Raw genomic sequence first — 26,049 nt, forward strand, 5'->3', positions numbered from 1 at the left:
ATCAGCTGAATTTTTTTAATGTCAGTGAACAAGTACATATATTCTGAAATCTGGTCACTTAAAATTTGAATGAAGAGTGCAGGTTTCTCGTGGGGAGAAAAATACTAGCTAAAAATGTGCATTGCATGTGGAAGAACTTACCTGATAGTACTCTTGTTAGGTAATACGTTTTTCTTGTGCTATGAAGTGATTAGAGGAAATGTAGGAATATTTGTAGTTTTGTGTACATACGACAGATAAAATGCATCTTATGCATTAAGCATTCTCTATGCACTAAGATGCATTTGGAACAGATTGTAAGGTCTCAATTACAACATGTTGCATGAGGCTAGATGGATATATGCAATGCAACACTGGTTAGATTATCCCATTTCATGTTAAATGTATTAAAAACTCACTTGACGCATTTTCTCTAATACCTTTGTGTTGATAGTTGAGCACAGAAGGTTACACAAGCTGACCAGAAGGCAACCAAATTCTTTCAAGGAAATTAAGATGACTTCTTCTTTGATTAAATAGTGTAGAAGGTTATGCAAGTCCTAGACTGTCAAGATCAACCTCAACTAACAGTGCTGATATGCTGAATGTCCTAAATAATTATGGATTTCCTTCTTCTTGTTTTTTTGTTTTTGTTTTTTTTTTTTTAAACAGAGCAATAAAAAAGAAGAACCCAGGAGTTTTACTGCCAATAGTTCCCTTAAGCTTTATATTTGCCTATCAGTATGATATGGGCTATGGGACACTGTTGCAAAGGATAAAAGGTATGTGTGTATGAGTCTGTCTGGTTGATACATAGAACCAAACTTAATATTTCAGATAATCTCTTGCCTTTTTAGAATGACTGGGAGAGAACTTGAAATAGATTTTCTCTTTTTCAGACAAAAATATCACCCTTTTTTTTTCTTTTTTTTTTCTTCTGTTACCGTCAGGTCCTTTCTCTGTCAAAGGTTTCTACTTTCATAGCCTTTCCCTGCAGTTCAAACTGTGTTCTGATTTCTCTTTCCCTGACTCAAAAAAAATAGAAAAAAAAGTTTGAAGTTCTAAATAATTCTAAAGTTGTAAATACAGCTGAAGTAAGCATTACATATTTGGAAGCAGTGACACATGTAGTGATTTCCTTCCATATTGCATTCAGATGCTGCTGTTTTGGCAGAGGATAGGGATGGTAAGAGCAGATAAAGGGATACAGACAGGAATCATGCCCTTACACCTTCACGATCAAGGACAGTCATCAGCTGATCATCTTGCCACAGTGCCCTGCTAAGATGGAAAAGAGAAAGGTGAGCCCCAGAAAGTGGGGTCTTGCCTCATGGTTGCCAGTGGTGGACCTGATTAAATGATCGATGTTGAGGATTATGGAAAATCTGATAGATGCTTTAATGTTCGCTCTGATTCCTAGTGAGCGAGGCATGCTAAGACAGTGTTCACTGTACGTGAAGGCAACACTGGGCCATGGCGTGTCACCTTTGTAAATCATTTTAATTAACTGGATTGACTTTGCATTCTGCTACTGAAACAGACTGCTCTTGGTCTTAACTTCCAGAGCTAAGAGCTAGGTTTCCTAGCTGTGTGCGTGTACTTCATTGAAAATAATGATAGAGTAATTAGAAAAACTAAAATATTTACAGCTGCTGACAGATGCAAAAAAATTTGAGCAACACAGCAATGTATATCTATGAACATTTTTAAAACCCCACCAAATACATTTCTTATTTTTTTTAATATGAATAGGCAGCTAAGCATTGGGAGAAAAATTGTGTGGCTAATGAAATTAATGTTGAAAAATAAAGTAGTACACATTCAGTGGAGAAGCAAAACTTGGAATTTAGGATTTGTTAATTTTTTTTTGAAGAATGTAATTTTCATCCAAAATCTTATGATAATGCAGGTCCCTTGAAAATAGTATATGATATGTTTAGTGAGTTCATGCAGTCCTCTAAAGGGGTACCCCTCACTACCCTCTCAGATAGGTAATGTGATACCCTGTTCAGGTATCACAGTGGTGGAAAGTCATCTTCTTAACTTCAGATCGATTATGGCAACTTCAGTGGTATGCAAGGCATGTGACAAGGATTTTAGAGGAAAGAATAAGAAAAGATATAGAGCCAAATGGACAAGAAGATAAAATGAAGTTTGCCAAACTGCGTATGTCTTTTCTTGGAAAATCAGTTCCGTTTTCCAAAATAAATGTGGTAGATGTACTATAAACTCATGAAAGCATTTAGTGTGGTATGAAGATTAAGTTAGCATGAAGGACATTGAAATCAGTAGAAAGGTGAGCACTGGGGTAAAGAGGAGATGTCAAAGGTTTGTGCTTAACATGGATCGCTTGGCTTTAGCAGGATTATAACGAAGATCCTCAAGATTTGGTCTGGATCTACTTTTGTTTTGTATTTGAAATTGTGAGTAGTTAATACTAATACAATTTGTGGATGACAAACTTGATTGATTTTGTCAAGGGAAAGCTGTAATACAAGAACTGATGACCTGAAGAACTGAGATAAATTAGAATTCAATTTGATAAGAAGGACAGCAAGAAGATAGAGACTAATAGGAATTTCTACAATCAGAGCTCACCAGCTGGAAGTAATAAAGAAAGGGTGAAAAACCCCAATGTATTAGGTAATCAGTGAATAATTATAACCCAGTAGTGTGATGAAAATGTAAGAGGATCAAGCAAAGTCTGGGAACATCAGGTGAGAGGTTTTCTAGTGTGGAATCACGGAACGGTTTAGGTTGGAAGGCACGCCTGGAGGTCATCTGGTTCAATCCCCACACTGCTTAAGCAGGGCCAGCTAGAACCAGTCGTCTAGGGCCATGTCCAGTTGGCTTTTTGAGTATCTCCAGGGTTGGAGATTCCACAACTGTAGTACAAATAAAGAATACAGACAGGAAAGTATTGATGCAGAAAAGAGTAATACGTCCTTGGTATTTTCTACATAATTCGGATCACTTCTGTATGAGGAATCTAGAATTAGTGAAGAGTTAAAATTATCAGGGAATGACAAGCTGCCTTGTGAGAGAATTTGAAGTCTGCTTAGCCTTGTAAAAAGACAACAGAGATTTGGGGCTACAGGCCCTACTTACAGGGTAGGATAGAATAAAGTAAGGGAGGGAAGTTAATTAAACTTATGACTAATATCAGCAGCAGAATAAAAGGGAATGAGCTAGCTTGAATGAATCTAAGCTGAAAATCAGAAAAAGGTTTATAATTACGTAGAAATCTGGTTCATGAGTTTATTTTTATTTCAAGGTAAAAATTAAGTAGCTGAAGAGAAGACCTTATGACACAATTGACCTACAGCCACAATGCTTGTTCTTATTACTCAGCTGATACCTGTGCTCATACCCAGGCTCCTTTCTCAGCCACTTCTCTACTTGCCCATGTGTTCTGTTGGTTCATGCCGTGCTTCATCTCTGTGATGTTAAAACAAGGGTATACACCATTCCTTTTACTGTTGCCTCTTTAACTGGTCTCTTCCCTCTAGGGTATGCCTGTGTTCAGCCTTAGAGTCAATTCCCCTCTTCTAAACTAACTGCAATTCTTTCAGTATCTCCACAGTTTTCCATTTATCTGTACCACCTTGATCAATAGCCCTGCATCTGCTATCCTTCATTATTTGGAATCAGTCTATGCCCCTAGAAAGTTCCTCTATTTCTGTTTCACCAAGCACTTTGTCTTTGACCTTGCTTATATTTAATTTACTCTGTTTCTGGTCTACTTGTTCACGTATTTCCTCATGACGTGCCTTTTCTCCCACATTGAATTTAGAGGTGTTGGGGTTTTTTTCTGTTGTATAGCTTGGAGTAACTAAAGGTAAAACTGAGTATATAGGAGGAAGTACTTGTTTTGAGTTCTGTTTATGCTGTTGAAAAGTTGTTAGGGTGCCAGGGCCATATCAGACTCTCACTGTCGTTTTAGCAGTCACTGGAAGTGGTAACTAGTGTCGTCCTTTTGGATAGTACTGATATGGAGATCCCAAGCACTGTAATACTAACCAAAATTGCAGCTGGAGATTTCAGCATTCAGATTTGTTTTATGGAATGGCTGCAGTCTAGACTGCATGACAGTATTCAGTCAGGTTCATTGCACGTAAGTAGAGCTTCAAGTCACATCTGTAATGATCAAGCTAGGAGATAAGGCATAGGTAAACAAGATTTTTGGCATTGTACCAAATGGCATCAGTCAAAACACATTCTTTGCCTTATCTTCATCCTTTATTATATCACAGTGGACCACCACAACTGATGTATAATGTTCAGACTATATCTTTGTTTTTTGGATTCTCTGTCCTAGATGTTTTCATTCTAACCTTACCCAGAGCGTTCTGCACCCTACAACTTTTCCCTGCTATGCTGCTTAGACTGTATGTTTGGGTAACTGTCTTAGCAAACGTTTTTTGTGAGTAGTATGCTTTGGCCAGTGCTTCTTCAAGTCCTGTATTATGCACTTTGTGCCTGTAGCCTAACGTTGTTTAGCCTAGATGTGCGACAAGAGAAAGGGCGCCCAAATATGGCTTATCTGGGATAGCGTGTACAGGAAATTTCCTTCTTAAACCATATATACTCTTTCATGTGCATGTGTGACCCACCCTTTTCCCAGACTCACAGAATTCGTGAAATACAGTACAGGGCTGATGTAAAGTACACCTTTTCCAAAGTGTGTGTTTAATACACCTCTAGGAGACAAATGGCTATAACTCAGTGTAGTTTTTAGGAGAAAGGGGCTAACACAGACAGCAGCAACAGCATAATGGATTGTTTTGGCTGAAGTTCTTTCAAACAAATGCAGCCTGAGGCAGACACTCATTTCAGATCAAACACTTCTGTGTATAGTTATTCCACTAGTCCAAAATTCCTTAAAGACATCTTTGATACTATGATGTCATCAGCTCCTTTGTAAAGTACATAGCTGCAACATGGTATTTTGTTATTCTTGCCCAAAAAAGAATAGCTAAATCAGCTTTTTTTCTCTCTCCCTCTTTCTCTCTCCCTCTCTCTCCCTCTTTCTCTCCCTCTTTCTCTCCCTCTTTCTCTCCCTCTTTCTCTCCCTCTTTCTCTCCCTCTTTCTCTCCCTCTTTCTCTTCTTCCCACTTCATTTGCTTTCTCACAGTATGGGTGAAGAACTATATTTATGTATTTAATTTTTTATTTTTTTCTAAGGTGAAGCAGAAAACATATTGGACACGCAGAACGCTTTGCTAGAACCACCAAAGGGACCACTCACTTTTGAAGACCTGGAAAAAATCAGAAGATCTCAGAGCAAGTTCTTCATAGAAAAATAGGAGGATGGTGTTGAAGTTTAGTATCTGAATTGTAATTGTAATGGTGTTTTGGGACTTAGATGGATCATTAAAATATTGAGAAAATTAAGTGTTTTAAGTGAAAAGTAAATCATTTTTAAAAAATCAGTACATTCTAAAGCAATGATTTTCATACTGGATGTATCTCTTGAAAATATCCGTTGTTACGGTAGGATATTTTTCTTGTTCAGAGTGAAATACTGAATTTCCAGTGTCTATTGAGTCTGAAAATAACTTTCACCTGTAGTAAAAATGTGTGGTGCTGACCAAACTGACTATAATCGACAAAAATAAGTTAATTGGTAGTTACAAATTTGTAAAAATATTATTATAATTTTCAAATATATTTGAAGATGCAGAGATCAATTTGAAGTCAGGAATAGACAGTCAACTTCTTTGAAAAACAAGACACTTTTTAGTTGCTGTTCTTTAGGCAGTGAACTCAGCATCTCTGCTTCAAATTCTGGAATAAACAGCTTTTATCAGAAGTAGGTTCAGAAGTAAACACGTCACTCACTAACTGTGTGTTTTACTCTTATGAAAAACTGTATTAAAGTATAAGCAGAGATAATTTCTGAAAAAGAGAAAACAAATTATGTAGCTATTTCCTGAATCTTTTTCATGCTTGTTTGACATTCTGAAACTCAGGATAATTTGTTTACATGAAATCAGAGTTTCACTACTAAGATGAATATTAACACAGACTAGCAGCAAGCAAAACTATTAATGTATGTTTTTGTAATGGGTACATCCAAGGGGCCTTACAAGTACTGAAAAACTGAGGGAGTTTTGCATGCCTTTACTGTAGCATGAAATACACCGAGAGAGAATATAATTTTAGTGTATTTTAGTATTCTGATGTTATACTTGGTAAAAAATGCAACTTTCTGTATTGGAAATCATGTTTAAAAATGGATTTTGCTGTGTGTTTTGGATGGAAACTCTTCTAGCATTAATCTAATTGTGGGGATTAAAACAAATGTCCAAAAAGTATCCAGTAAAGAATTAAGCCAAAGTCTTCTGGTGATGTTTTTTTAAACTGCAATTTTAGTATTGACAATTTTATTTTAGTTAAAAATTAAATTCCAGCTGGAGATAATGCCCCAAATCTGTTTTGGAAGATGACTGAGATTAGGATATTGGTACAGTAAGACAGGTGAATATATCATGTAACAAGAGCTTTTCAAAGTAGACGAAATTAATACCACAGTTTTCATAGCTGTATACGATGATTCCTGAAAGTGCATTCACTTCTACATTCAGTCGCTTTTGTAATTGGTTCTGCGTTCCTCTCTCATATTCATGTTAACAAACTGCATACACTTTCAAAAGTGATACATTTCATTGTGCAGAGCAGTAAAATGGGTTATAATAGCTTTGGTTTCAAGAGCTTGGTCTACACTTTTGCCACACCGGATTTCAGGCAGTGATTTTAATCACCTTGGAAGGTATGCCTCAGCTCAGCCTGTGGTGCTTTCAGGTGTGTTCTGCCAGTCAGTGCACTTCTGCACACGCACAAAAAGCAGCTCAAGACCACCTCACGTTTTCTGCCTATCCTATAATACAATCTCTCACCACAAAAACATGTCCTAACTTGCTGCTATGATCTGTTCTATTCTTGGGACATAGGCATCCCTGCTTACTTGTTTTTATCTAGGTAGCATATCCTCTGCTACCTTTCCTCCAGGGGCTGAAGTAGGCCTAGCTTTAATTCTGGAGATGTTCTAACAAGCTTTTATGTTTTGATCTCTATCATCTCTTGATACTCTTTCTTCCAAGAAAGAAAAAAACAATTACACAGTTTGCTTTGGTATTTGTATGTCTCCACCAGTGCGTTTTAATCTACCTTTTAATCCTATGGAAGACATTCTACAAGAGAGCAGTTTTAATAGTCTATATTGTAGTTTTACTTACAAGTGTTAGAAAATTAGGAAATATCCTAATCCTACCCACTGAGAATTATAAATTAGCATCTGTGTGTTTGTGATAGATTGCTGGCTATGGTGTTTGATCAAAAAGCAGTGTTAAATGAAGCAGACAGGTTAAGCAAAATAATGACCAAGATAGCAGTTTTAAGAGGGAGTCGGAAAGCTACTTATTACTTCATCCTAGCTAAATTTGATTTATTTATTTTTTCTCTCCAGGGTTAAACTTAAGATCATTGCAAGAGTGTGTCCCCAACTCCCCCTCACACACACACACACAAAAGTAAGATAAGGCAAGTTTCATTCAGTGTTATCCAGTTGGTATCAGTGAAAGTTACTAAATTTATAGGGGAAAAGGATGAACATGCTAACGTGCTCTAAACAGGACAGTCTAATGCCAAACCCAGAAATGCATTTAAATGGGCTACACAAAATGTGCCAAAGATTGTCAAGATTTTAATGGTTTATTCACCTTTCTTTCCTGATATTAGCTTTATTCTGGTTTTGTTTGTTTGTTGTTTTCTGGGTAAATTATGGCTTTGTTTTGAAGATCCTCATTCTGTGGTACTGAATATTTATTTCACTGCCAGTGCACTAAAGGAAATGCTTGTGTATGCCAAACGCAGCCATATCTGTCACATAGCTATCCAGCTATAGAGTGGCTGAACTGTATAATTCTCTTCAGAGAATAATGAAGGAAAGTAGAGAAGCTTACCTTTGACAGAACCTACTTCGGGGAAATATATGTTTACAGCACAAGTTGCCCATAATCATCATATCAGCTGTATTCAGAAACAAATACATGAAACATAAAACATCCTGATCTCTTCTGTCATGGGTGCTCAGCTGGCTTCAGCTCTAAGACTTCCTTTAATGTATCACAGCAACTGTCTCTGTTTTCAAGAATCATTGGGGGAAGAGAAGGAGAATAACTGCAGGGAGAACTTGTTCTAACCCGAGAGCTACTCTTATCACCGTAATCCTGTTGTCATTCCGGGCCATAATGTCTGATAGCCATGAAACCTGAATCAATGTCACTCAGAACAGGATTTTTCAGAGAAAGTGAGAGGTAAGTCATGATTAGGTTGTCAAAATTAAACTATTTATGTTCTTGTTATGGATATGTCTCATTTAGAATCCAAGGAAGTGCATGCTACTTGTGAGCCACAACTGCTCATCCCGCACTTCTGTTGTTAATCTGATTTTGATAGGACACATAAGTACTGCTGAGAAAGAAGTAAAGTTATGTCGGGGGGTCCAGTCTGCTTAGATGAATGATTTATCTTTTCCAAACCCTCCCTTATAATAGGAAAAGACGGTTCTTACAAGCTCCTTCCTAAGTGTTTTGAGGTTATTTGGTGACTGTGACTGCATCTCGCTGCTCTTAAAAGTAGTGGGGTGGAAAGCACGTATGTGGACAATATACGAGCAAGATATGTTCTGCATTATTATTGAGTCATTTAATCAGTCTAGGAATGTATTATCTAAAACACTTGGATTTCTTCATTTTTGAACTATTAGCTTCCTTAAAGGTGAACTGCTGTTTTCTAAAACCCAGTCATTTTATGATGAAGCTCTACATAGATACCTGGATAACACTAACACATAATCACCAGTCACATGCATAAAGTGACATTTCTCATTTGTTACAGAATTCTGTCTGGTACAATCTTAAGAAATATTTAAAGTTCATGTTTGAGCAACTTCCAAAAACTAAGTAGTTCTTGCAGCACTGGACTCCATGAATTTGAAATGAAGTCTCTGAAAAGATACCAATGAAATCTATGCATTTTTGTCCTGACCTTCTGTGTAGGCTGTCTGATATTCGTCAGGGGAATAAACATTTTGTTCGAAGTACTGAAGGTTATCAAGGTACTGTTGAAGGGTATATCTTTTATTAGCCACCTGTTTTCATGAATCACACTACCCTCTGTACAATTTGATTGCTATTGGCCAACAGATTCAAAATCTAGTACAAGGGAGAGAAATGGTACAATCATCTTTACCTTATTTTAGGAAATAGAAAATGAAAAAATACTTGCATTGAGACAGTATCTATATTGCAAGATCCTGTAGATTTCATTTCTTTGCTGTGCCGTTGTCTGTTCTTCATTATAATTCATTATAATTCAGACAGTAAGAAGGTGGATAGTTACTTCAGATTGGTTGAGCTACTATGTAAATGTTCAAATTAGTTATTTTCTTCTGTGTGTATTAGTTTGAACAGAGGTAGTTTTTCTCGCTATGATAAACAGCTAAACCAGCTTAGCCTCTGACTTGATTTAAATTCATGGCAAATCACTGAAGGATTGCCAGTTAGACTTTTCTATATAAAATCCTGTATGATTTAAAGTTATATGACTTACCTAGTAAGTTTCTTTATAACCTGCTATTCAAATCACAATAGATCTAGTCAAAAGCCCTAGGTGCAAAGGCAGCGTTATTAAAATATGGCTGGAGGAAAAATACTGAGTAGTACACCCTACTGGTGAAACAGCACCGAGCGTAGTGACATTAAGCAATGTCAAACTACTGCTGGCTCATTCAGATATGATCCTTTATCAAACTCATTAAATCACTGACTTTTGTTGCAGTCTTTAATCCTAGTAAAAGAGAATTTGTAGCCTGTGCTTTTCAACAAGGAGTGATGAAGAGTGCTGCAGTGTGAGCTCCCCCTGAGGAATTATGGATGTCTCAAAAAGACATACCCTCCGAGGCCTCTTTGACAACCTATGCTCGATCACCTACCAAAAAGCACAACAGAAAACATAGACGGTATTCTTTTGCATTCGGTAGCCTTGAAGGAGAAATGTGTGAGGTCAGAAAACTTGTTTTGAACTTTTTGTTTTCCAGTCTTTGGAGTGGTTGCTTTTAGCAGCTGTAGTCAGAGGGTACATGCTTCAGACAGTTGCAAAAATTAGGTTCTTGTGAAAAAAATGAAGATAGTCACCCTAAACCCTACCTTTGATAAGGGAGAGTTAGATGTGGTATCACAATAGCAGATGTTCTAGTTAAATTTGAAACTAGAACACGTGGAGAGTCAGAGGCTTTACAGCTAGGTTGACCAACCAGTGTGATAGTACCTGCCTCAAAATTCCCCAGGGAAAAACTGAGAAAGACACGTCCTAGATTTTACTGCTTTTACAGACTGGATCCGATATAGGATATGGGCATCAGGGTATAAAATAAATTGTATTAGTTTACAGATTAAATAAGTCACTGTGGTCAGTCACTGCCTAACTCAGGAGATACCTTCCTTAATTGCCCTGAAAATGCACTTGTAGATGATGACAGCTCTCCAGCCACACTAACTGAATTCAGTTCCCCTGCCTAAAGGCTTCTTGCAGTCCAGAAATAAGTTCACCTGATGTGATGTATATATTCAGGAAAAGTCTACTACACCAACAAGATCAAGCTGTTGCTTCCTGTAAAAATGCATGCTGTGATTACCCCTCTTCAACTTCTATGTAACAGAATAGCAATTAAGACTTTAACCAAAAGATAAACAGATGGATGTTTAGCCCTTGGGAAATTTCAGAGTGTCAGCTTCCACTCCTGAGGACTGCATCCTAGTAACAGCCTAGATAATAGTTTGTGTCTGCTGTTGAAGGTACACTGGTCCAAAATGTTTCAGACTTGGCCAAAAAGAAAGTCCAGGTATACACAACGTTGTAGCTTCCATACTTTCGAGATCCAGCTAGGTGTAAAACACGAAAGTCCTCCTTGAAAATGTAATCCAGTCTGTGTCTTCTCTTCCAGTGCAAGTGAATCATTCTCCTTTATACATTAGTCTGTAGACATGTTTTCTAGGTGTTTTCCTTCTAGGTTGAATTTTGAGGCTTTTCTATATGCAAACAGTTCTCAAGGAATAGAAAGCATAGCCCTCACACAAAAAGATCCACAGAACACTGCCTTACTCTATTTTTTGACAGATGAACATTTTCTGTTTTTCCATAGTATGGCTTTTTAGAAAAGCGCATGGCAGCTATTTCTTGTCCAGTTGTGCTGGGTGGAAAAAAAAAAAAAAAAAAGTTTACTTTCACAAGGAGTGTAGCCTACAAGGTGAGTCCAAAGAACCCTTATCAGCAAGAGGCTGCAGGGGCCTGATGGTGGAACACACAGACCCAGAGCTTCAGAGCCCTGGGAGGCCGCTATCAGAGCCAAGGTGGCCCTGAAGCTGGGCTGCCCGCGGCCACGTCTGAGCCTCAGCCTTGAGAATGACTAACTCGGGAGGAATTCGAGCTCTCCAATCGCACCTCAAGAGTCTGGTGCTTAAACAGTTCCGAGGAGCTGCCTGTGTTCTACTTTACTTCCTTTAACATCTTTGCAAAATACACCTTAGTCAGGCACTGGGACGGGTTGCCCAGGGAGGTGGTGGAGTCACCGCCTCTGGGGGTGTTCAAGGAAAGGTTTGGATGTGGTGCTTAGGGACATGGTTTAGTGGGTGACAGTGGTGGTAGGGGGACGCTTGGACCAGATGATCCTGGAGGTCTCTTCCAACCGTCAGGATTCTGTGGTTTTGTGATCTTTGCTTCAACCAAAGTGTTTAGGACGACTTTCTGCAGGAGGGGCGCGGCGCCCCCAACCAGACGGGGCGAGCTCGCCCTGTCCTTCACGCCTCCCCGCTGCTCCCTGGGGGCCCAGAGGGGGGCCGGACGCCAATTTCAGAAGCGGGGCCGTGAGCGGCGGGGGCAGGGGGGGGAGCCTCGGGGGCGACCGGGGCGGGGTAGGAGCTCGCCCCGGCCCGAGCCTCGTCGGCGGGGCCGGTGCCGAGGCGGTGACTCAGCGCCGCCCTCAGCCGATAAAAAGGCGGGAGGCGGGCGAGGAGCGGCGGCGCGGTCGGTCGGCCGGCACGCGGGGCGGCGGCGGTCAGGCTCGAGGCCGCGAGTGGCCGGCGGTTGGGCGGCCGTTGGGGGCCGTTGGGGGCCGCCATGGGGGCCAGGCTGCGACTCGCGTGCGCCGCGGCGGCGCTGCTGCTGTGCTGCGCCCCGCCGGGGCAGCCCGGAGCCCGGGGCGCGCTGCTGTCGGCGGGCGACGGCGACGGCTACGGGGTGAAGCTGTGCGGCCGGGAGTTCATCCGCGCCGTCATCTTCACCTGCGGCGGGTCCCGCTGGAAGCGGCTCTCCCTGCTGGCCGCGGAGCCGGCGCCCGCCGTCGGTGAGTGCCCGAAGGAGAGGGGAGGGCTCTGGGGGCGCCTCGACGCCTCCGGGTGGGGGCTGCCCGCGGAGCCCCCCGCCGGGAGCCCTCCCTCCGCGTCCCGTCAGGCTTTCCCCTCGGTCGGGAGGTGTGGAGCGGTGCTCCTGAGCTTTCCGAGCTGGGGCATGGGGGCTATAGGATATGGAGTTTTATCTTTTTTTTTTTTTTCCTTACTGCTCAGCTTGCGCGGTTCTGTGCGACTTGCACGTTGAGGAACTGGGGGTCTCTCGCTTGGCGCTTCGGGTTGCGATCTAAACACAAAAACTCAATTTTAAGGGTCTTTGGTGGAGTTCCTGGCGGGTAAAATACTCCTTAGGGTTTCCTATCACAGGTTCTAAGACAAATATATTAAGAAAGGGTAAGCAGGTATTTTTTGACTGTTTGCAAAATACAGTAACGCAATAGTAATTCTAGGCACTGGGTCTCATTTATATATTTCAAAAAGTGGAAATAACACTTTTAAGCAGGAAAGAAGATGGAATTACAGCTAGTACTTGCAAAGAAAGAGGTTTTTTCTTCCATAAGCATACTGTTAATGAAGTAACATTTTACTTGTGCTATAAATGAAGCCAGTATTTTGGGTTTATTTTACCTTTTTCTTTAACAAATAGAGTAATACTATGTAACTTGTTACAATTCTAAAGGTAAGACCTCATGAAGGGCCACCAAAGTTCACAGGAAACTTTTTCTTTCTATTCTTGAGCAGTAGCGTCTAAGAGCATCAGTCACAAAGGAGACCCCACTGTGCTCTGTACTATCTAACTGGAAGTCTTTCTCTGCCCCAAGTGACTACTGAATATTAGTAACTGTTTGACTAGTAAAGTAGCTACAACTATTTTTTATTTTTTTTTACATATCTGGGTAGCTGTTCTATCTGAAAGTTAGCTTGTATATGTTGATTGGCTATATTAAAGTAAATCTAATGTTCACTTGATGTTCTCATGTTCTTTCAGCTTTCTGAAACAAAAATACGAAACCAAATTAACAGCATGCAGACCACATGGCAAACACCTATTTCAGATTTTTTTTAACTTAAGAACTAAAAAAGCTGCTTTTCCTCACGTCAGCTGAAATATGCAGTGCCACTTGCCTTGCAGAAGCAAAAACAAGAGAAACAGCATGAGGTGAATGGAAGTAGTGCTGGATTTTTGAGAAGTCTAGGGTCAGTGAGACCAAGTGTGTTTCTAAGTAAATTCTGCAAGTCTTGAGAAATGAGTGGCAAGTATCAGCTGAAATAGCTGTAGAAAAATGCCATCTATAAGAGTATACATAAAATATTTGCTTACTGAGTCTAATACTCAGTCCTTCTCCCCCCATTTGTTCTTCTTATGGTACTGGTTTGTGTGCATGGGAGAGGAGTGGTCTAATCTGATTTGTGAATTGCATGACACAATTTTATGCAGTCTCTGGATACATCACGTTACAATTTTCTTTACAGAAGGGCTGACACATCTCCATATGTAACAGTGCAGGCGTAATAGGATGTGTATACATCAGTGACAGCTGTCACAGCATACTTCCCATGTCTAATAGGCAGCATAGCCTTCAAAACAAAGATTGCCCGAGAAGTAATCTATAAGTAAATCATGAGCGGAGGCTCTGCAGCACCAGTAGCTGTCCTAAATAAAAATGCTTTGCTTATTGCTAGCCAAATAGGCTTTTTATTGATGATTTTTAGAACTCTGTGCTCTTTTTGATATTCCTGAAGTCTTACCTTTAAGTCTTTTCTTTAAATAGATTCCTCTCAAGCAGAAAGCAACAAACTTCTGGGAAACTTCAAGTTGCAATCAATGCTGGGTCCTGAACTGGAACAGATGCAGAGAAGCAGCCCATTTCTTGGATGGGAGATACTGAAGGACTTGTATAGTTTAAATGACTATAATGAATATGAGCCTGTGGCAGATGACTTCAAAGAATTTCTTCAACAAGTGGAAGAAGCTGCTCAGAAGGACAGGGGAGGAAAAGGAATTGCAAATCCTGTGGGATCAAACAGTTATCCTTGGGCCAGATATCCCAGAAGAAAACGTGAATCTCTGGGTCTGGCAGGAATGTGTTGCAAATGGGGCTGTACGAAAGCTGAAATTAGTACTATATGCAGAGTTTAAAATACTATCTGCACTTATGCATGAAATCTATGTTAGTTGCAGTGCTACTTGGTTGAATGCTGTATGGAGGAATAAAACTCTTACTGTATTTTATTTTGTCTGTAAGTGCCAGTCAGTACTGCTGGTTTTCTTTAAACGAACAAAAAAAAATCCTCAAATGTAACTGTAATAACTTTGTTTTGCTGCAGTAACTTTTAATCTATATTTTTTTAATAAGTCTTTACAGTTCATTTTAATGTCCAGCCTTTACTCTTATATTACAAATGTAATATATCTTTGTAACATGTAAGGAAAAAATCAAGTGTTTAATTAAAATGTAATTATACTAAGTGTTACAGAGTTATTCTTTCTCTGACAGAAAGAACACCTGGAGATATTCTTGAGATGAGATTCATGCTACAGAGCTGTACAAAAAGGACATTCTGCATGAAGCTCCACTAAACACCTACTCAGCTTGCTGATTATTTTGAACGCACTTTCCCCCTCCCTTACAGTTGCAGAATTGTTTTATGCAATACCCTTCTGCATTTTTACCTCAATAGAATACTTGCAGCCTAAATATTTCTTCATATTCATAGAAGAACCTAATTAGTTAGGAGCTGAAGTATTAACCCTTGTGTTAGTTCTTATTTACCTTTCTCATTTTTTTTTCTACTATTGCTTAGTGAGACTGTTGGATGTGCTTCAAATGACTCATTATATAGACACTTTCCCATGTCTTCCTACACTATGGTGTTCTACACTACTTCAGGCGTGTTCCTAAATTGATAATAGCTACTGCATTTAATAGCTGCTTTAATCTTTGTAGTTCCTAAACTTTTTGTTTTTCACTAAATTCTCAGCTGTGACAAGTAGCACTTCTAGCTACGTTGTTGATGCCTTAAGGTGTTTGTTTGTTTGTTTGTTTTTTCTTTACCTTAATGATGCTCATGGCAACTTCACTTCTCTGTGTAGCAGTAGTTTACTCAGTATACTTCATAGCTTAGACTACACAATCATTACCTTTGGCTGATGGTGCTTCATTCTTCAAACTGTCTTTTGAAAAGTGTTCTTTGATCAAAATACTGCTTAATGAGATTGTAGCCTCACTTCTTTATCCCTTTTCCTAAGGTACTGTTATTCCAGCACTTAGGCATCTATTGATCCTTTTTATTATTTTTTTCAAACCATGTCAATTTTAGTCAGTAAAGACTGCGCAGAATGTGCATTCGTTACAAATGTTACCCTCCAGCTGAAAAGCACCACCTCTTTAGTCATAGGGATAATGCTGAGCAAGAATTGAGGTATCTTCTCCCACACCTCTGTTTTAGTGAATGTAAGATGCTTCTTGTCAGTTTGAGTGAGGAAGGTAGCTGGGTAAAGTTCTGCTGTAGTATTTTTTGCAACAGCCTAGTTACGCTTCTGTAGCTTATCTTCCAGCTTCCACAAATAGTTTTGGTGCTAGAGATTCCCTAGTTCAGCTAATAATTTCCTAGAAGAATACAGGAGGAGTCTGAGGGGAAGCATTCCTTATTTTTGAGTAGGATCAAGGTTTTTGGGAGTTAAGTTTGTTTGTTTGTTTTTTATTAAGGTAGAGGCAAAGCAGTACATAGAATCCCTGATAAAAGGGAAAATGTGAAAATGAAAATTAGCCATTGCTTTTCTCATTTTGCCAGAAAACCTCCTGCTAAACTTTCAAATAGAAATATGGGGAAAAAGGAATATGCTGCTTGTTCTACTTTGTTTCCACAGATCTGTCCAGGTACACAGCTTGTAGGCCAGCCATAACAGCTATCAAATAAGTTGGATTAAGTTGAAATTCAGTCCGTATTTTGCAGTGAGGAAGTAGCTGTGTATGCGTGTGAATACTCAAAGGTTTTGTTTTAAAGAAAATGTAGTCCTGAAAGACATCTGTGTGGTAGGTCACATCTTATAGCAGCTTCTTTACAGTGAAGCCAAGTGTGACCATTAGGTGTCACTTGGTTGCAACAGGACTAGCCATGCAGTAGGATGCCATCTGCTGCTGATTGTATGACTTGGTGACCAAACACAAAAACATTAAAGCTTTTTTTAAGACCAGAAGCAAACCTGCCACATAAAATGACATGTCTGACCAGCCACACAGGGGAAATTATCATGTTTTAAAGCAGACATCTCATAAAATCGTTATATGCTCATATAAAATCATTATTGAGTTAGCATATTGATCCAAATGGCAAACCTGAAGGACCTTGTCTCTGCCGAAAGCTCCCCTGGGAGTACTGCCATACATATATAGCAGCATAAATATGAGCACAACATTTCAAAGCAACACATTGTGCTTACCATTATAGCTGTTCAAAAACACACCTCCTGAAATCAGCTTTTTTTTTTTTTTTCTCTTTTTCACATTTCACTCAGTGAGCAATTAGCTATGGAGAACACCATTGTTTTAGCATCTCACTGCTTACAGAAATTGCAGTCCCATTGACGTGGTCTTAAGTCACAGGAAGTGGCCAATTTCTCAGTAAACTATTAACAAGTGTGAGCCATCTTCTATACAGTTATTTCGAGTTTGTGAGTAAAAAATAATACATTATCACGTTGCCATATTAGCACTGCTATTTGTGTCTGCAAGGGTTTATTCTGGGGAAGTTCAGGATTTTTTTCACTGTGGGTAAAGTCTGAATCAGGTCTGATTATGAACTCATTAAAAAACTGACCAAATGAGGATAATCTGTAGCACTATATACAACAGGTTTTCCAGCTCTATTCCCTGTTTTTACCTTGTTCAAAACCTGCTAGAATTCTTTGTGTAAATTCTTAAATAATATGAATCAGTATGAATTGTGATATATCTACAGTCAAGTACCTCAGGTAATGATATAAGTCTGATGGCACCCTGGAACAGAATTTAGTGATTCCCTAATTTTCAATGTGAGAGTTAGAGTTTGGGTGATGGTTGAATGGGAATTTTCAGGACTGCATTTTCTCACACCAAGAAACCCCCAATGTCCTGTTTAGGAGCTTCAATATCTTTTTAGCTTAGATTGTGATTTGTCCAAAGATTGCATTCCATGTCTGTGACAAAGAGGGGCTTTGTGCCTGTCTCTCAATTCCTAGACGGTACCTGCTCACCAGACAACCTTGCACATCATCTCATTCTCTATGTCACTGAATTAAAAGGGACACAACTGAAGACTTTACTAGCATCAAGATGTGCAGATGTTTCTGAAACATGCACTGTTTAACTGTGCTGCAGAGAGCAATCTTAACAAGTCCTAGAGACCTGGAAGACAGCAGTTCCTTCTACATCTAGTCCTATTTGGTCAGCTGCTTACCTCACCCAATCTTTAAGTAAAACATACAGAAAATTCTAATTTTATGAGTTACCGGAGTATTTCTACAAGCTGACAAAGTCAGAAACAGACCTCAGGTTAACACACTGAGTTACTGAAAAACTTTCTGAGACTACAGTCTCTTCTCCTCAGCAAACAGCAGAGACAAAACAGGAAACAAACTCCTTTCCTCCTCAGAAGAACGTGGATAGATTTGTACCCATGTTGCTGCTCTGCAGCCACTCACTGTTATCATCAAGTAGCTGAAAGAAGCTCTTTTTCTCATTTATGCCACAAATTGCCATCATATGCTGAATGACTTTTCTGTCACACAGCTCTTCTGTATCCTGGGAAGCTGGGAGCTGTTGGCTCCTTTCCGTGGACTTTCACTCCAACAGAGTTACTTGACTGTTACAGCCACCCACTTTGTGGTCAAGACTTGGTATCACATACTGTGCCTCCACAGTGTGTTTGTCCAGGACTATTTTCTGACCAGAACTGCTAAGAAAGAAAGCAAATTAGGTAGTCTGTGCAAACTCCTTTTTCTTCCACCTAACCTCCCTTACACCTATATTTCTCCTGTCCTGGAATTTTCCTGTACTTGATATGCAATACTTAAATTCCTTCAACTGCAGCCTTCTCCCATGTTTTAACCTTGAAATGCTTAAAGCCAAATCTGTACCCATGAATCGTCAAGGTGTTTCACTGTTAACACAACTGCACAAGGTAGCACATATCACATAGAGAAACTCAGAAGAGAAACAAAAACTGGCTTCCAGCCTTTGTACTTCAAAAAATACTGAGAGCTGTCCTTCCAAATGGGCCAAAAGAACAGCCCCCAGCAGGATGTGTACCTTCTCTGGATTATGCTGCTTGTCCCAAGACTTTCCAGGTACTTGCAGTTTCTGTGAAATCTCAGCTGGCGAGTGATGGATCCTTTCTGGCACCAAGGAGTGCCTCTTCAGGAATTGTTTTGTCCTGATGAGCTGAAAGCAAAGTACAGTAAGATGACAGTTTCTGCCTCTGCACCTGAGTTGAATCACGCTGGTTTCAGCTCTCCGGTTACTGTTCTTCAGTGGGTTATTCAATACCAGCATGAAGTTGTTCCCTGCGTCAGCAATCTGGTGTAAAGCACTTGCCTATGACTGTGCTTCTGGCACTGCAGAAATCTTTGGGCTCAGCACCAACCAGTCTTTGTATCAGAGGCCATCACTGAAGTGTTTCTTTGTCTCTGTCGTTTTACATCTTTTGTCCCTGTGCCAAGAGATGAAGTCCCTTCTAATTGGGGTTTTTCCCATGCAACAGCACCATGTGACAGCGCACATTTCACCCCCACCCTTTTTCATTTGAGATCAAAACAGTGGGCTGAAGGTTACAGTGCAGTGCCAGGTTGACCCCAGCTGTCTTGTGCCCTCTCTGCAGAGCTCCTGAGGGACTGAGACTTCAGTAATCTGGTCGACCTTTCCCTGCTGATAAAATGTGATAGTTTTGGTATAGAACTTTTTTTTCCAATAACAGGCTGCTGTGTTCTACCATGTGTGTAGGCCAAGTTATCTGACCAACTAGACAACTTTCCAGAACCTCTTAAGGTTTGTAGCAGTGTTGATACACTTAGAGGAAAGTTGGATACTTTTCACTGTTTTGTCAGTTTTCACAGAATCACAGAATGGTTGAGGTTTACAAGGGACCTCTGGAGATCATCTAGTCCAACTTCCCTGCTCAAGCAGGGTTCCCTGCAGCACATTATCTGGGATTGTGTCCAGATGGCTTTTGAATATCTCCAGAGCAGGGGACTCCACAGCCTCTCTGGGCAACCTGTTCCTGTGCTCAGTCACCCTCACAGTGAAGAAGTTTTTCCTCATGTTCAGACAGAGCATCCTGTGTTTCAGTTTGTGCCCATTGCGTCTTGTCCTATCCCAGGGGACCACTAAGAAGAGCCTGGCTCCATCCTCTTGACATCATCCGTTCACATACTTATATACATTGATAAGATCCCTGTGAGTGTTCTCTTCTCCAGGATGAACAGGCCCAGCTCCTTCAACCTTTCCTCATCCAACAGATGTTCCAGTCCCTTGGAGCTCCAATTCCCTCAGGGCCTTCTGCTGCACTCTCCAGTAGCTTTATGACCCTCTTGTACTGGGGGACCCCAAATCAGACACACAGCACTCCTGGTGTGGCCACACCAGAGGTGAGCAAAGGGACAAGATCACCTCCCTCGACCTGCTGGCAACACTCTTCCTAATGCACCCCGGGACAGCATTGGCCTTTTTGGCCACAAGGGCACATTGCTGGCTCATGGTTACCTTGAAGTTCACCAGGATGCCCAGGTACTTCTCCAGAGAGCTACATTTCATCAGGTCAGCCCCTAGCCTGTACTGGTGCATGGAGTCATTCTTCCCCAGGTGAAGAACCTTGCACTTGTTGAATTTCAAGAGGTTCCTCTCTGCCCAGCTCTCCAGCCTGTTGAGATCCTTCTGAATGGCAGCACAGCACTTTGGGGTGTTGTCTACTCCTCCCAGTTTTGTATCATCAGCTAACTTGCTGAGGAGGCACTCTGCCCCTTCATCCAAGTCATAGATGAATTAATTTAAACAACACTAGCTCCAGTGCGGACCCCTGGGGGACACAGACAGCTACAGGCCTCCAACCGGGCTCTGTGTCCCTGATTACAACCCTCTGGGACCTGGCATTCACCCATTTCTCAATCCACCTCACTGTCCACTTACGCAGCCCACACATCTTGAGCTTGTCTATGAGGTTATCATGGGAGACAGTGTCAAAAGTCTTGCTGAAGTCCAGGTAGACAACATTTTTCCCATCATAGAAGGCAATCTGCTTAGTTAAGCATGATTTCCCTTTGGTGAATCCATGTGACTACTCCTGACCATCTTCTCGTCTTCCACATGCTTAGAGGTGGCCTGCAGGATAAGCTGTTCCATCACCTTTCCAGGGATGGAGGTGAAGCTGACTGGCCTGTAGTTCCCTGCGTTCTTCTTGCCCTTTTGAAGAGTGGTGAGACATCTGCTTTCTTCCAGTCCTCAGCAACCTCTCCCATTCTCCATGATCTTTATAAATATGATTAAGAGTGGCCTAGCTATGATGTCCACCAGGACCCTCACCTCTTGTGGGTGCAATCCCATTAGGGCCCATGGACTTGTGGATGTCAGTTTTGCCTAAATGATTTCTAACCTGATCCTTCTCAACAAAGGGAAAGTCTTCCTTTCTCCAGATGGTCTCCCTGGTCTCCAGTGTCAGGGATTCCCAAAAGCTAATCTTGGCAGTGAAAGTCAACCCAAGTCAGCAAAAATCAAGAAAAGTCAGCATAGAAATGTCCGTACTGTCCATATGAGCAACAAGGGAACCAATAGATATAGATTATGGGCTAAGCCACCCTAAACTGACACAATAAATAGCAAACATACTAATAACCATATGGAAAATTCATAGTACATTTAACTGGACAATTTGTATGTAGCTTCCCTGACCAGCAGGGGTACAATGTTAGAACAGAGAGGAGCAGAAAATACTTAGAGACCAGTGAGTGAGTTGTTATAGCTGTAAAATAGCATAGGACAGTGTAAGACGTTTAAGTTTACTAATGTTTACAAACTAAGTACAGGAAAAATAATTAATTTACTTCAGAAGAATTGTGTGGTGATCTGTATACTTCATTGGAGGAGGCAAAAAACTACAACACAGACACTCCCTAACTGTAGGGAGATCATCAAGGGACAAGGCTCTTCACACTGGTCCATGGCAAGTGAGTTCTCCATTCTTATCTCAATTAATGAGTTTTGCATTTTACTTTCTCCCTACATCTTGCTGAGGATGGGGAGTGAGAGAGCAGCTGGGTGGGTTTCTGGTGGCCAGCCAAGGTCAACCCATCACAATCCCCGAGGCTGAAGCCTTAAATTCACTGATACGTATCTGTGGGAATTCAAAGTGGGAATTCAAATATAAGGTCTGTTTAAAAATTAGACAAAGAATTACAGAACAATCAGTCTGACTGCAATTCAAGGGGCAAGCAGAAACATAGCAAAGAGTCAAACAAACAATATGCTGGTACACAGAAGGTGATGAACAACCACCATCACGGATTTGTGGGAAAAAAATAATCTTCCAAATCTTGTGGTTAGGTAAGTTGTCTCATATGTTGGCAGCAAAAATTTTTACACAGACTTATCTGACAATCTTTGCAAGTAATCCAGGGTAACAAAAACTGAACTAAACCTTTAAGAAGAAAAACACTGTCAGAGTCTCTCAGTATTGTATTCCAGCCATTTGTCAAAGGTGTACTGACAAGGAAGAGAGACTACTGACAAAGAAGATCTTCTAGGTCTGGTACTATTTGACATTTTCGTTAATTGACTGCATGAAGGGAAACAATAAATATGCAGAAAGAACTAGAGAAATGCTACAAAAGAATTCACAGATGGCATTTAGAAGTAAGGGACTGGAATTATTTTAGAAGATAAAGAGTTGAGACTGATTTTCAAAAATTAGGGAAACTATTCCCTACATTTAGAAATAATTGAAAACATAAATACAAGCAATTTCTGTCTATAGATAAGAATCTTGGGTTATGGATGATCACAAAATGAGATAATGGTATCGTATTGTTGCAAAAACAGGCAAATGTCATAGAGGGACATATAAATGAGAATTTTATCTTTAAGATATGTGAAATAATTCTTCTATTGTGAACAAGTAAGGCCTGCAGAACTGTGCCCAGTTTTGGACACTACCAACTGGCAAGGAGACAGCCTGTCAAAGAGTAACAAGAAGTATCAAAGATGTAGGAAACATGGCTATAATGAAGAAAAAATGTGGAAATGGCTGTTGTTTTATACAGAGAAAAGAAGACTGAAGCAAGAACACACAAAGTTTTTAGATATGTAAAGACAACAATAAAAATGAAAGAAAGAAAATTTACATAAGCAGTGTAGGTCAAAGAGTGATGTGTGTAGACTATAGAAAGGTGTTTTAGAACCAGGAAAGAGTTTTGAAGAGTTAGGAAAAGTAATCACTGGAACAGATTTCCTGTAGAGGTTATGGGATCCTCACTGATGAAATGTTTCTGCAACATGCTAGAGAAGTACCTGTCAAGGAATAACTTCACTATAGCAAGAGAAGTAGGTCTGCAAAGAAACAATTAAAAAGAAAACAAAAACAAAAAAAATCAAGGAAAAAAAAAGACCTCATCTCTTTAATGCCAACTTCTTTATAAATACTAGAAAATAATTAGTTCAGGATACATTCTTCATAAGTGGCTTGTGGTATGACAAAAGGACTTGATTGTGATACTCTCTTTCAATATCCCCATCCATTAGTCTGAAATACACCTTAAAATTTAAGTGCTGCCTATGTTAGTTCATTTAAAATTCACTTGACAGTCCTCCCATTTAATGAATTTGGTGTTCTCCCATCTTGGGAACTCTCCCTGGATTTCTGAAATTATCCAAATTTTTTCCCATCTCACCCTGTTTAAGGATTTGGTTTGCAATGGGATTCCAAACTGTTTGGTTCTTTTTTTTTTTTTTTTTTTTTTTTTTGAGTTGCTCTGAAAAAGATAGCCGTATCTTTCACTAATGGAGGAATTCATGTCCTTATGGCAGATACTCTTCTACTGAAGGCTGAAGCCAAGCTTAGACTCAGCCTTAAATTTTATTTGAGGTCTTTTGAGAGCTCTATTCAGTTGTAGGTGAAATCCTCTGTGTTTTTTTTTTTGTTTTGTTTTGTTTTTTTGATAAGTCATGTGCTTCAGATATGGAAGCTGCTGTACACAGACTCGGTATTAAGTTTGATTTACCTTTTTAATTGTTTAATTTACCTTTCTAGATCAGCATTTCTGAGGAAGAGCCACTTCTATTAGCGAACTGAGAGCTTCTAATGACATAGCCAGCAAAGACCAGAGATTTGGCTAGAGCTCAGTCAGCTGTGGCTCAGGCAACACATTTACCATCCACTTTTAATAGCTGCTCTTCTCTACTCCTCTTGATGTAATTGTCTAACTTTAGTTGTTCCGTTGTTGAAATCAGATGCGTTCATTAACACACAAAATGGTAGTTGCTAACTAGAGTTCATGTTGAGGGGAAGTTACTGCAATTTTATATGAATTGCAATATGCTTAGGCTATATACTCAGCTATACTTAATTGACTAATTTAAATGACTGATTTACTAATATTTATTTTCTTAATGACATTTTACTCTGTAAAATTTGTTATAGAGATATGAAGATTACAGTTAAAATAGTTTGTCTAAGTTTAGTAAAAAAGTAGATGGTTATAGTGGCAAAACAAAATCACTAATAGATATTACATTTGTAGGACTATTTTATTATTATTATTATTTAGGAAATCAGTAATAAGACAACTTACAGAGAGAATGAAATACAGCGTTAATTCTCTCCCACCATGCAGTATTCAAACATACACCACCAAGCTAAAATTGGTTGTATGTACCTAAAATATATCCTGATCACACACTTGAACTTGAGCATGACTTTTATTTTTGCTGTCCTCATCTAGGTAGTCTGTAGCCCCAGGTCCCCAGGGGCCCAACAGTTCCAGTACAGAAGGCTAAAGCTCCTTTAGGGCAGCTTCTTTTTTCCACACCATTTTGTTCCCGTAACTGCGTATTTGTCTAGACACTTGCATCACGGGATGTCCCAAATGTCTTGTAAGGATGTCATGGTATTACCATATCAACTTCACATAGTGTTATTAGCCTTAGGGTTGTACAGTTCACAAAAAAGTAATAAAACCTTTCTTAAGCCCATGAAATGAAGGCTCATACCTTGCTGACATACAAGTATTATTTACCTTGATCTTCCCCACAGATTTGAAATTTGTTTTGTCTTGCACAGACCTTTCAATATTGGATGCCATTCTGCTAAGAAAAAAAACACTATTACAAATTAAGAGATCACGAATACAGAAGCAAAAAAAAAAAGAGAAGACCACTTCCAGCTGCCCATTTATTAACCTGTGCATTCACATTCTAAATACAAGCTCCTGCTCCTGAATTCTTGTTCATTTTGTTCACTGTCCAGTAACCTGCATTCTTGGGTTAGAAGCTCAGATGTGCTTTCTATAACTTTTGCTGTGGTTCCCCTGGCAGTTGCCATTTAGCTCAATTAGTATTATATGTTCATTTATCTATTTAATGATAGCATTACAAAAAATGTGACGTATTCCCCCTGCTCCAATAGGCACCATGGCCATGGTACAGAAGGACACACTCCTGAGGGCTCACAGAGGCCTCACGGAAGTCCTCTGCACAACATCCCTGCAAACACCTGGCTGTCACACAGCTGCTTGGAGATTCAGGGGTCCCCAGCCTGGAGCTCGTCCCTAGGGACGTGTGTGTGCATTGCCCTGGTGGCAACAAACTGTGAATCACAACTGCTAGGAATGCAAAGTTCTCCAAAACCCCCTTGAAGTGCCCGGCACAGAGCACCCTGCTAGAAGGGGATCCCATGCAGCGGGGGATCCCTGCCCCTCTGGCTGCTCCAGCGGCTCTTGCATGACGAGGCAATGCCAGCAAGCACTGAAGTGCCCGGTCCTCCTTTGCTCTGCTTTGTGTTTCTTAAGTCCTGTAAAGTCTCTGTGTCAGCAGCACTTCAAACCATAGCTCAAACACTTTGAAGGGGTTTAAGTGATACAATCGTTTATCAGCTAGATACTATCCTCTAGAAAGGAAGAATTAAACATGACTTGGTTCATGAGTGACTCATGTCTCTGCTCTTACCACTTATTGCAGCATTTTTCAGATTTAATTCTTCAGGTCCTCTTGCTTTTTTACCTGTTTGCAACAGCAGCATCTGGCTTTGTGAATTGTATCCATAGGATTATTATACACCAGGATTTTTCCAAGTTTTACTTCTTAGTCCAATTTTCTTTGGCTTTAATAAGGTAATTGTTACCTTCTAGGCTGCTATTTGCCATCAAATTCCAGTTTTCTAAAGTTAATACTGTAGCATATCACATACTTCACAAAAGTGTGATACCGATGTGGAGCGCCATCAGAAACATTGTATGCCCTCATGAAAGCAGATAATCCCTGCAGTTGTACAGGAAGTAACAAGAACAGAAATCCCACTTTTTCTTTGTAGTCTCAGAATAACCTTGACAAAGGGAAGAAAGATACATTGGCTGAAGAATTCCAAGTATCTCACTACAGAAATAGCACAATTCAGAGGAGAGGCAGCAGGGCATTTAACA

At 40.1% G+C, this 26,049-nt stretch overlaps 2 protein-coding genes across 3 annotated transcripts in view; both read left to right on the top strand.

Annotated features, from left to right (window-relative positions):
• The window catches only part of PLGRKT (plasminogen receptor with a C-terminal lysine), a 27,281-nt gene extending 20,963 nt beyond the window's left edge, over nt 1-6,318 (top strand). For both annotated transcript variants that reach the window (XM_083816604.1, XM_083816605.1), the window contains exons 4-5: nt 652-761; nt 5,164-6,318. In XM_083816604.1, the coding sequence (XP_083672730.1) occupies nt 652-761; nt 5,164-5,285 (232 nt within the window). In that variant the 3' untranslated portion in view covers nt 5,286-6,318. The remainder of the gene's footprint in view (nt 1-651; nt 762-5,163) is intronic.
• A 5,644-nt stretch (nt 6,319-11,962) lies between these two features.
• LOC310889320 (relaxin-3-like) lies at nt 11,963-14,855 on the top strand. The gene is made up of 2 exons (XM_083816603.1): nt 11,963-12,385; nt 14,162-14,855. The coding sequence occupies exons 1-2, from the start codon at nt 12,160-12,162 to the stop codon at nt 14,527-14,529; spliced, it is 594 nt and encodes a 197-aa protein (XP_083672729.1). The 5' UTR covers nt 11,963-12,159; the 3' UTR covers nt 14,530-14,855.
• The last annotated feature ends 11,194 nt before the right edge of the window (nt 14,856-26,049 follow it).

This window comes from Anser anser (assembly GCF_964211835.1).
Source record: "Anser anser genome assembly, chromosome: Z".
In the NCBI taxonomy this organism is placed as follows: domain Eukaryota; kingdom Metazoa; phylum Chordata; class Aves; order Anseriformes; family Anatidae; genus Anser; species Anser anser.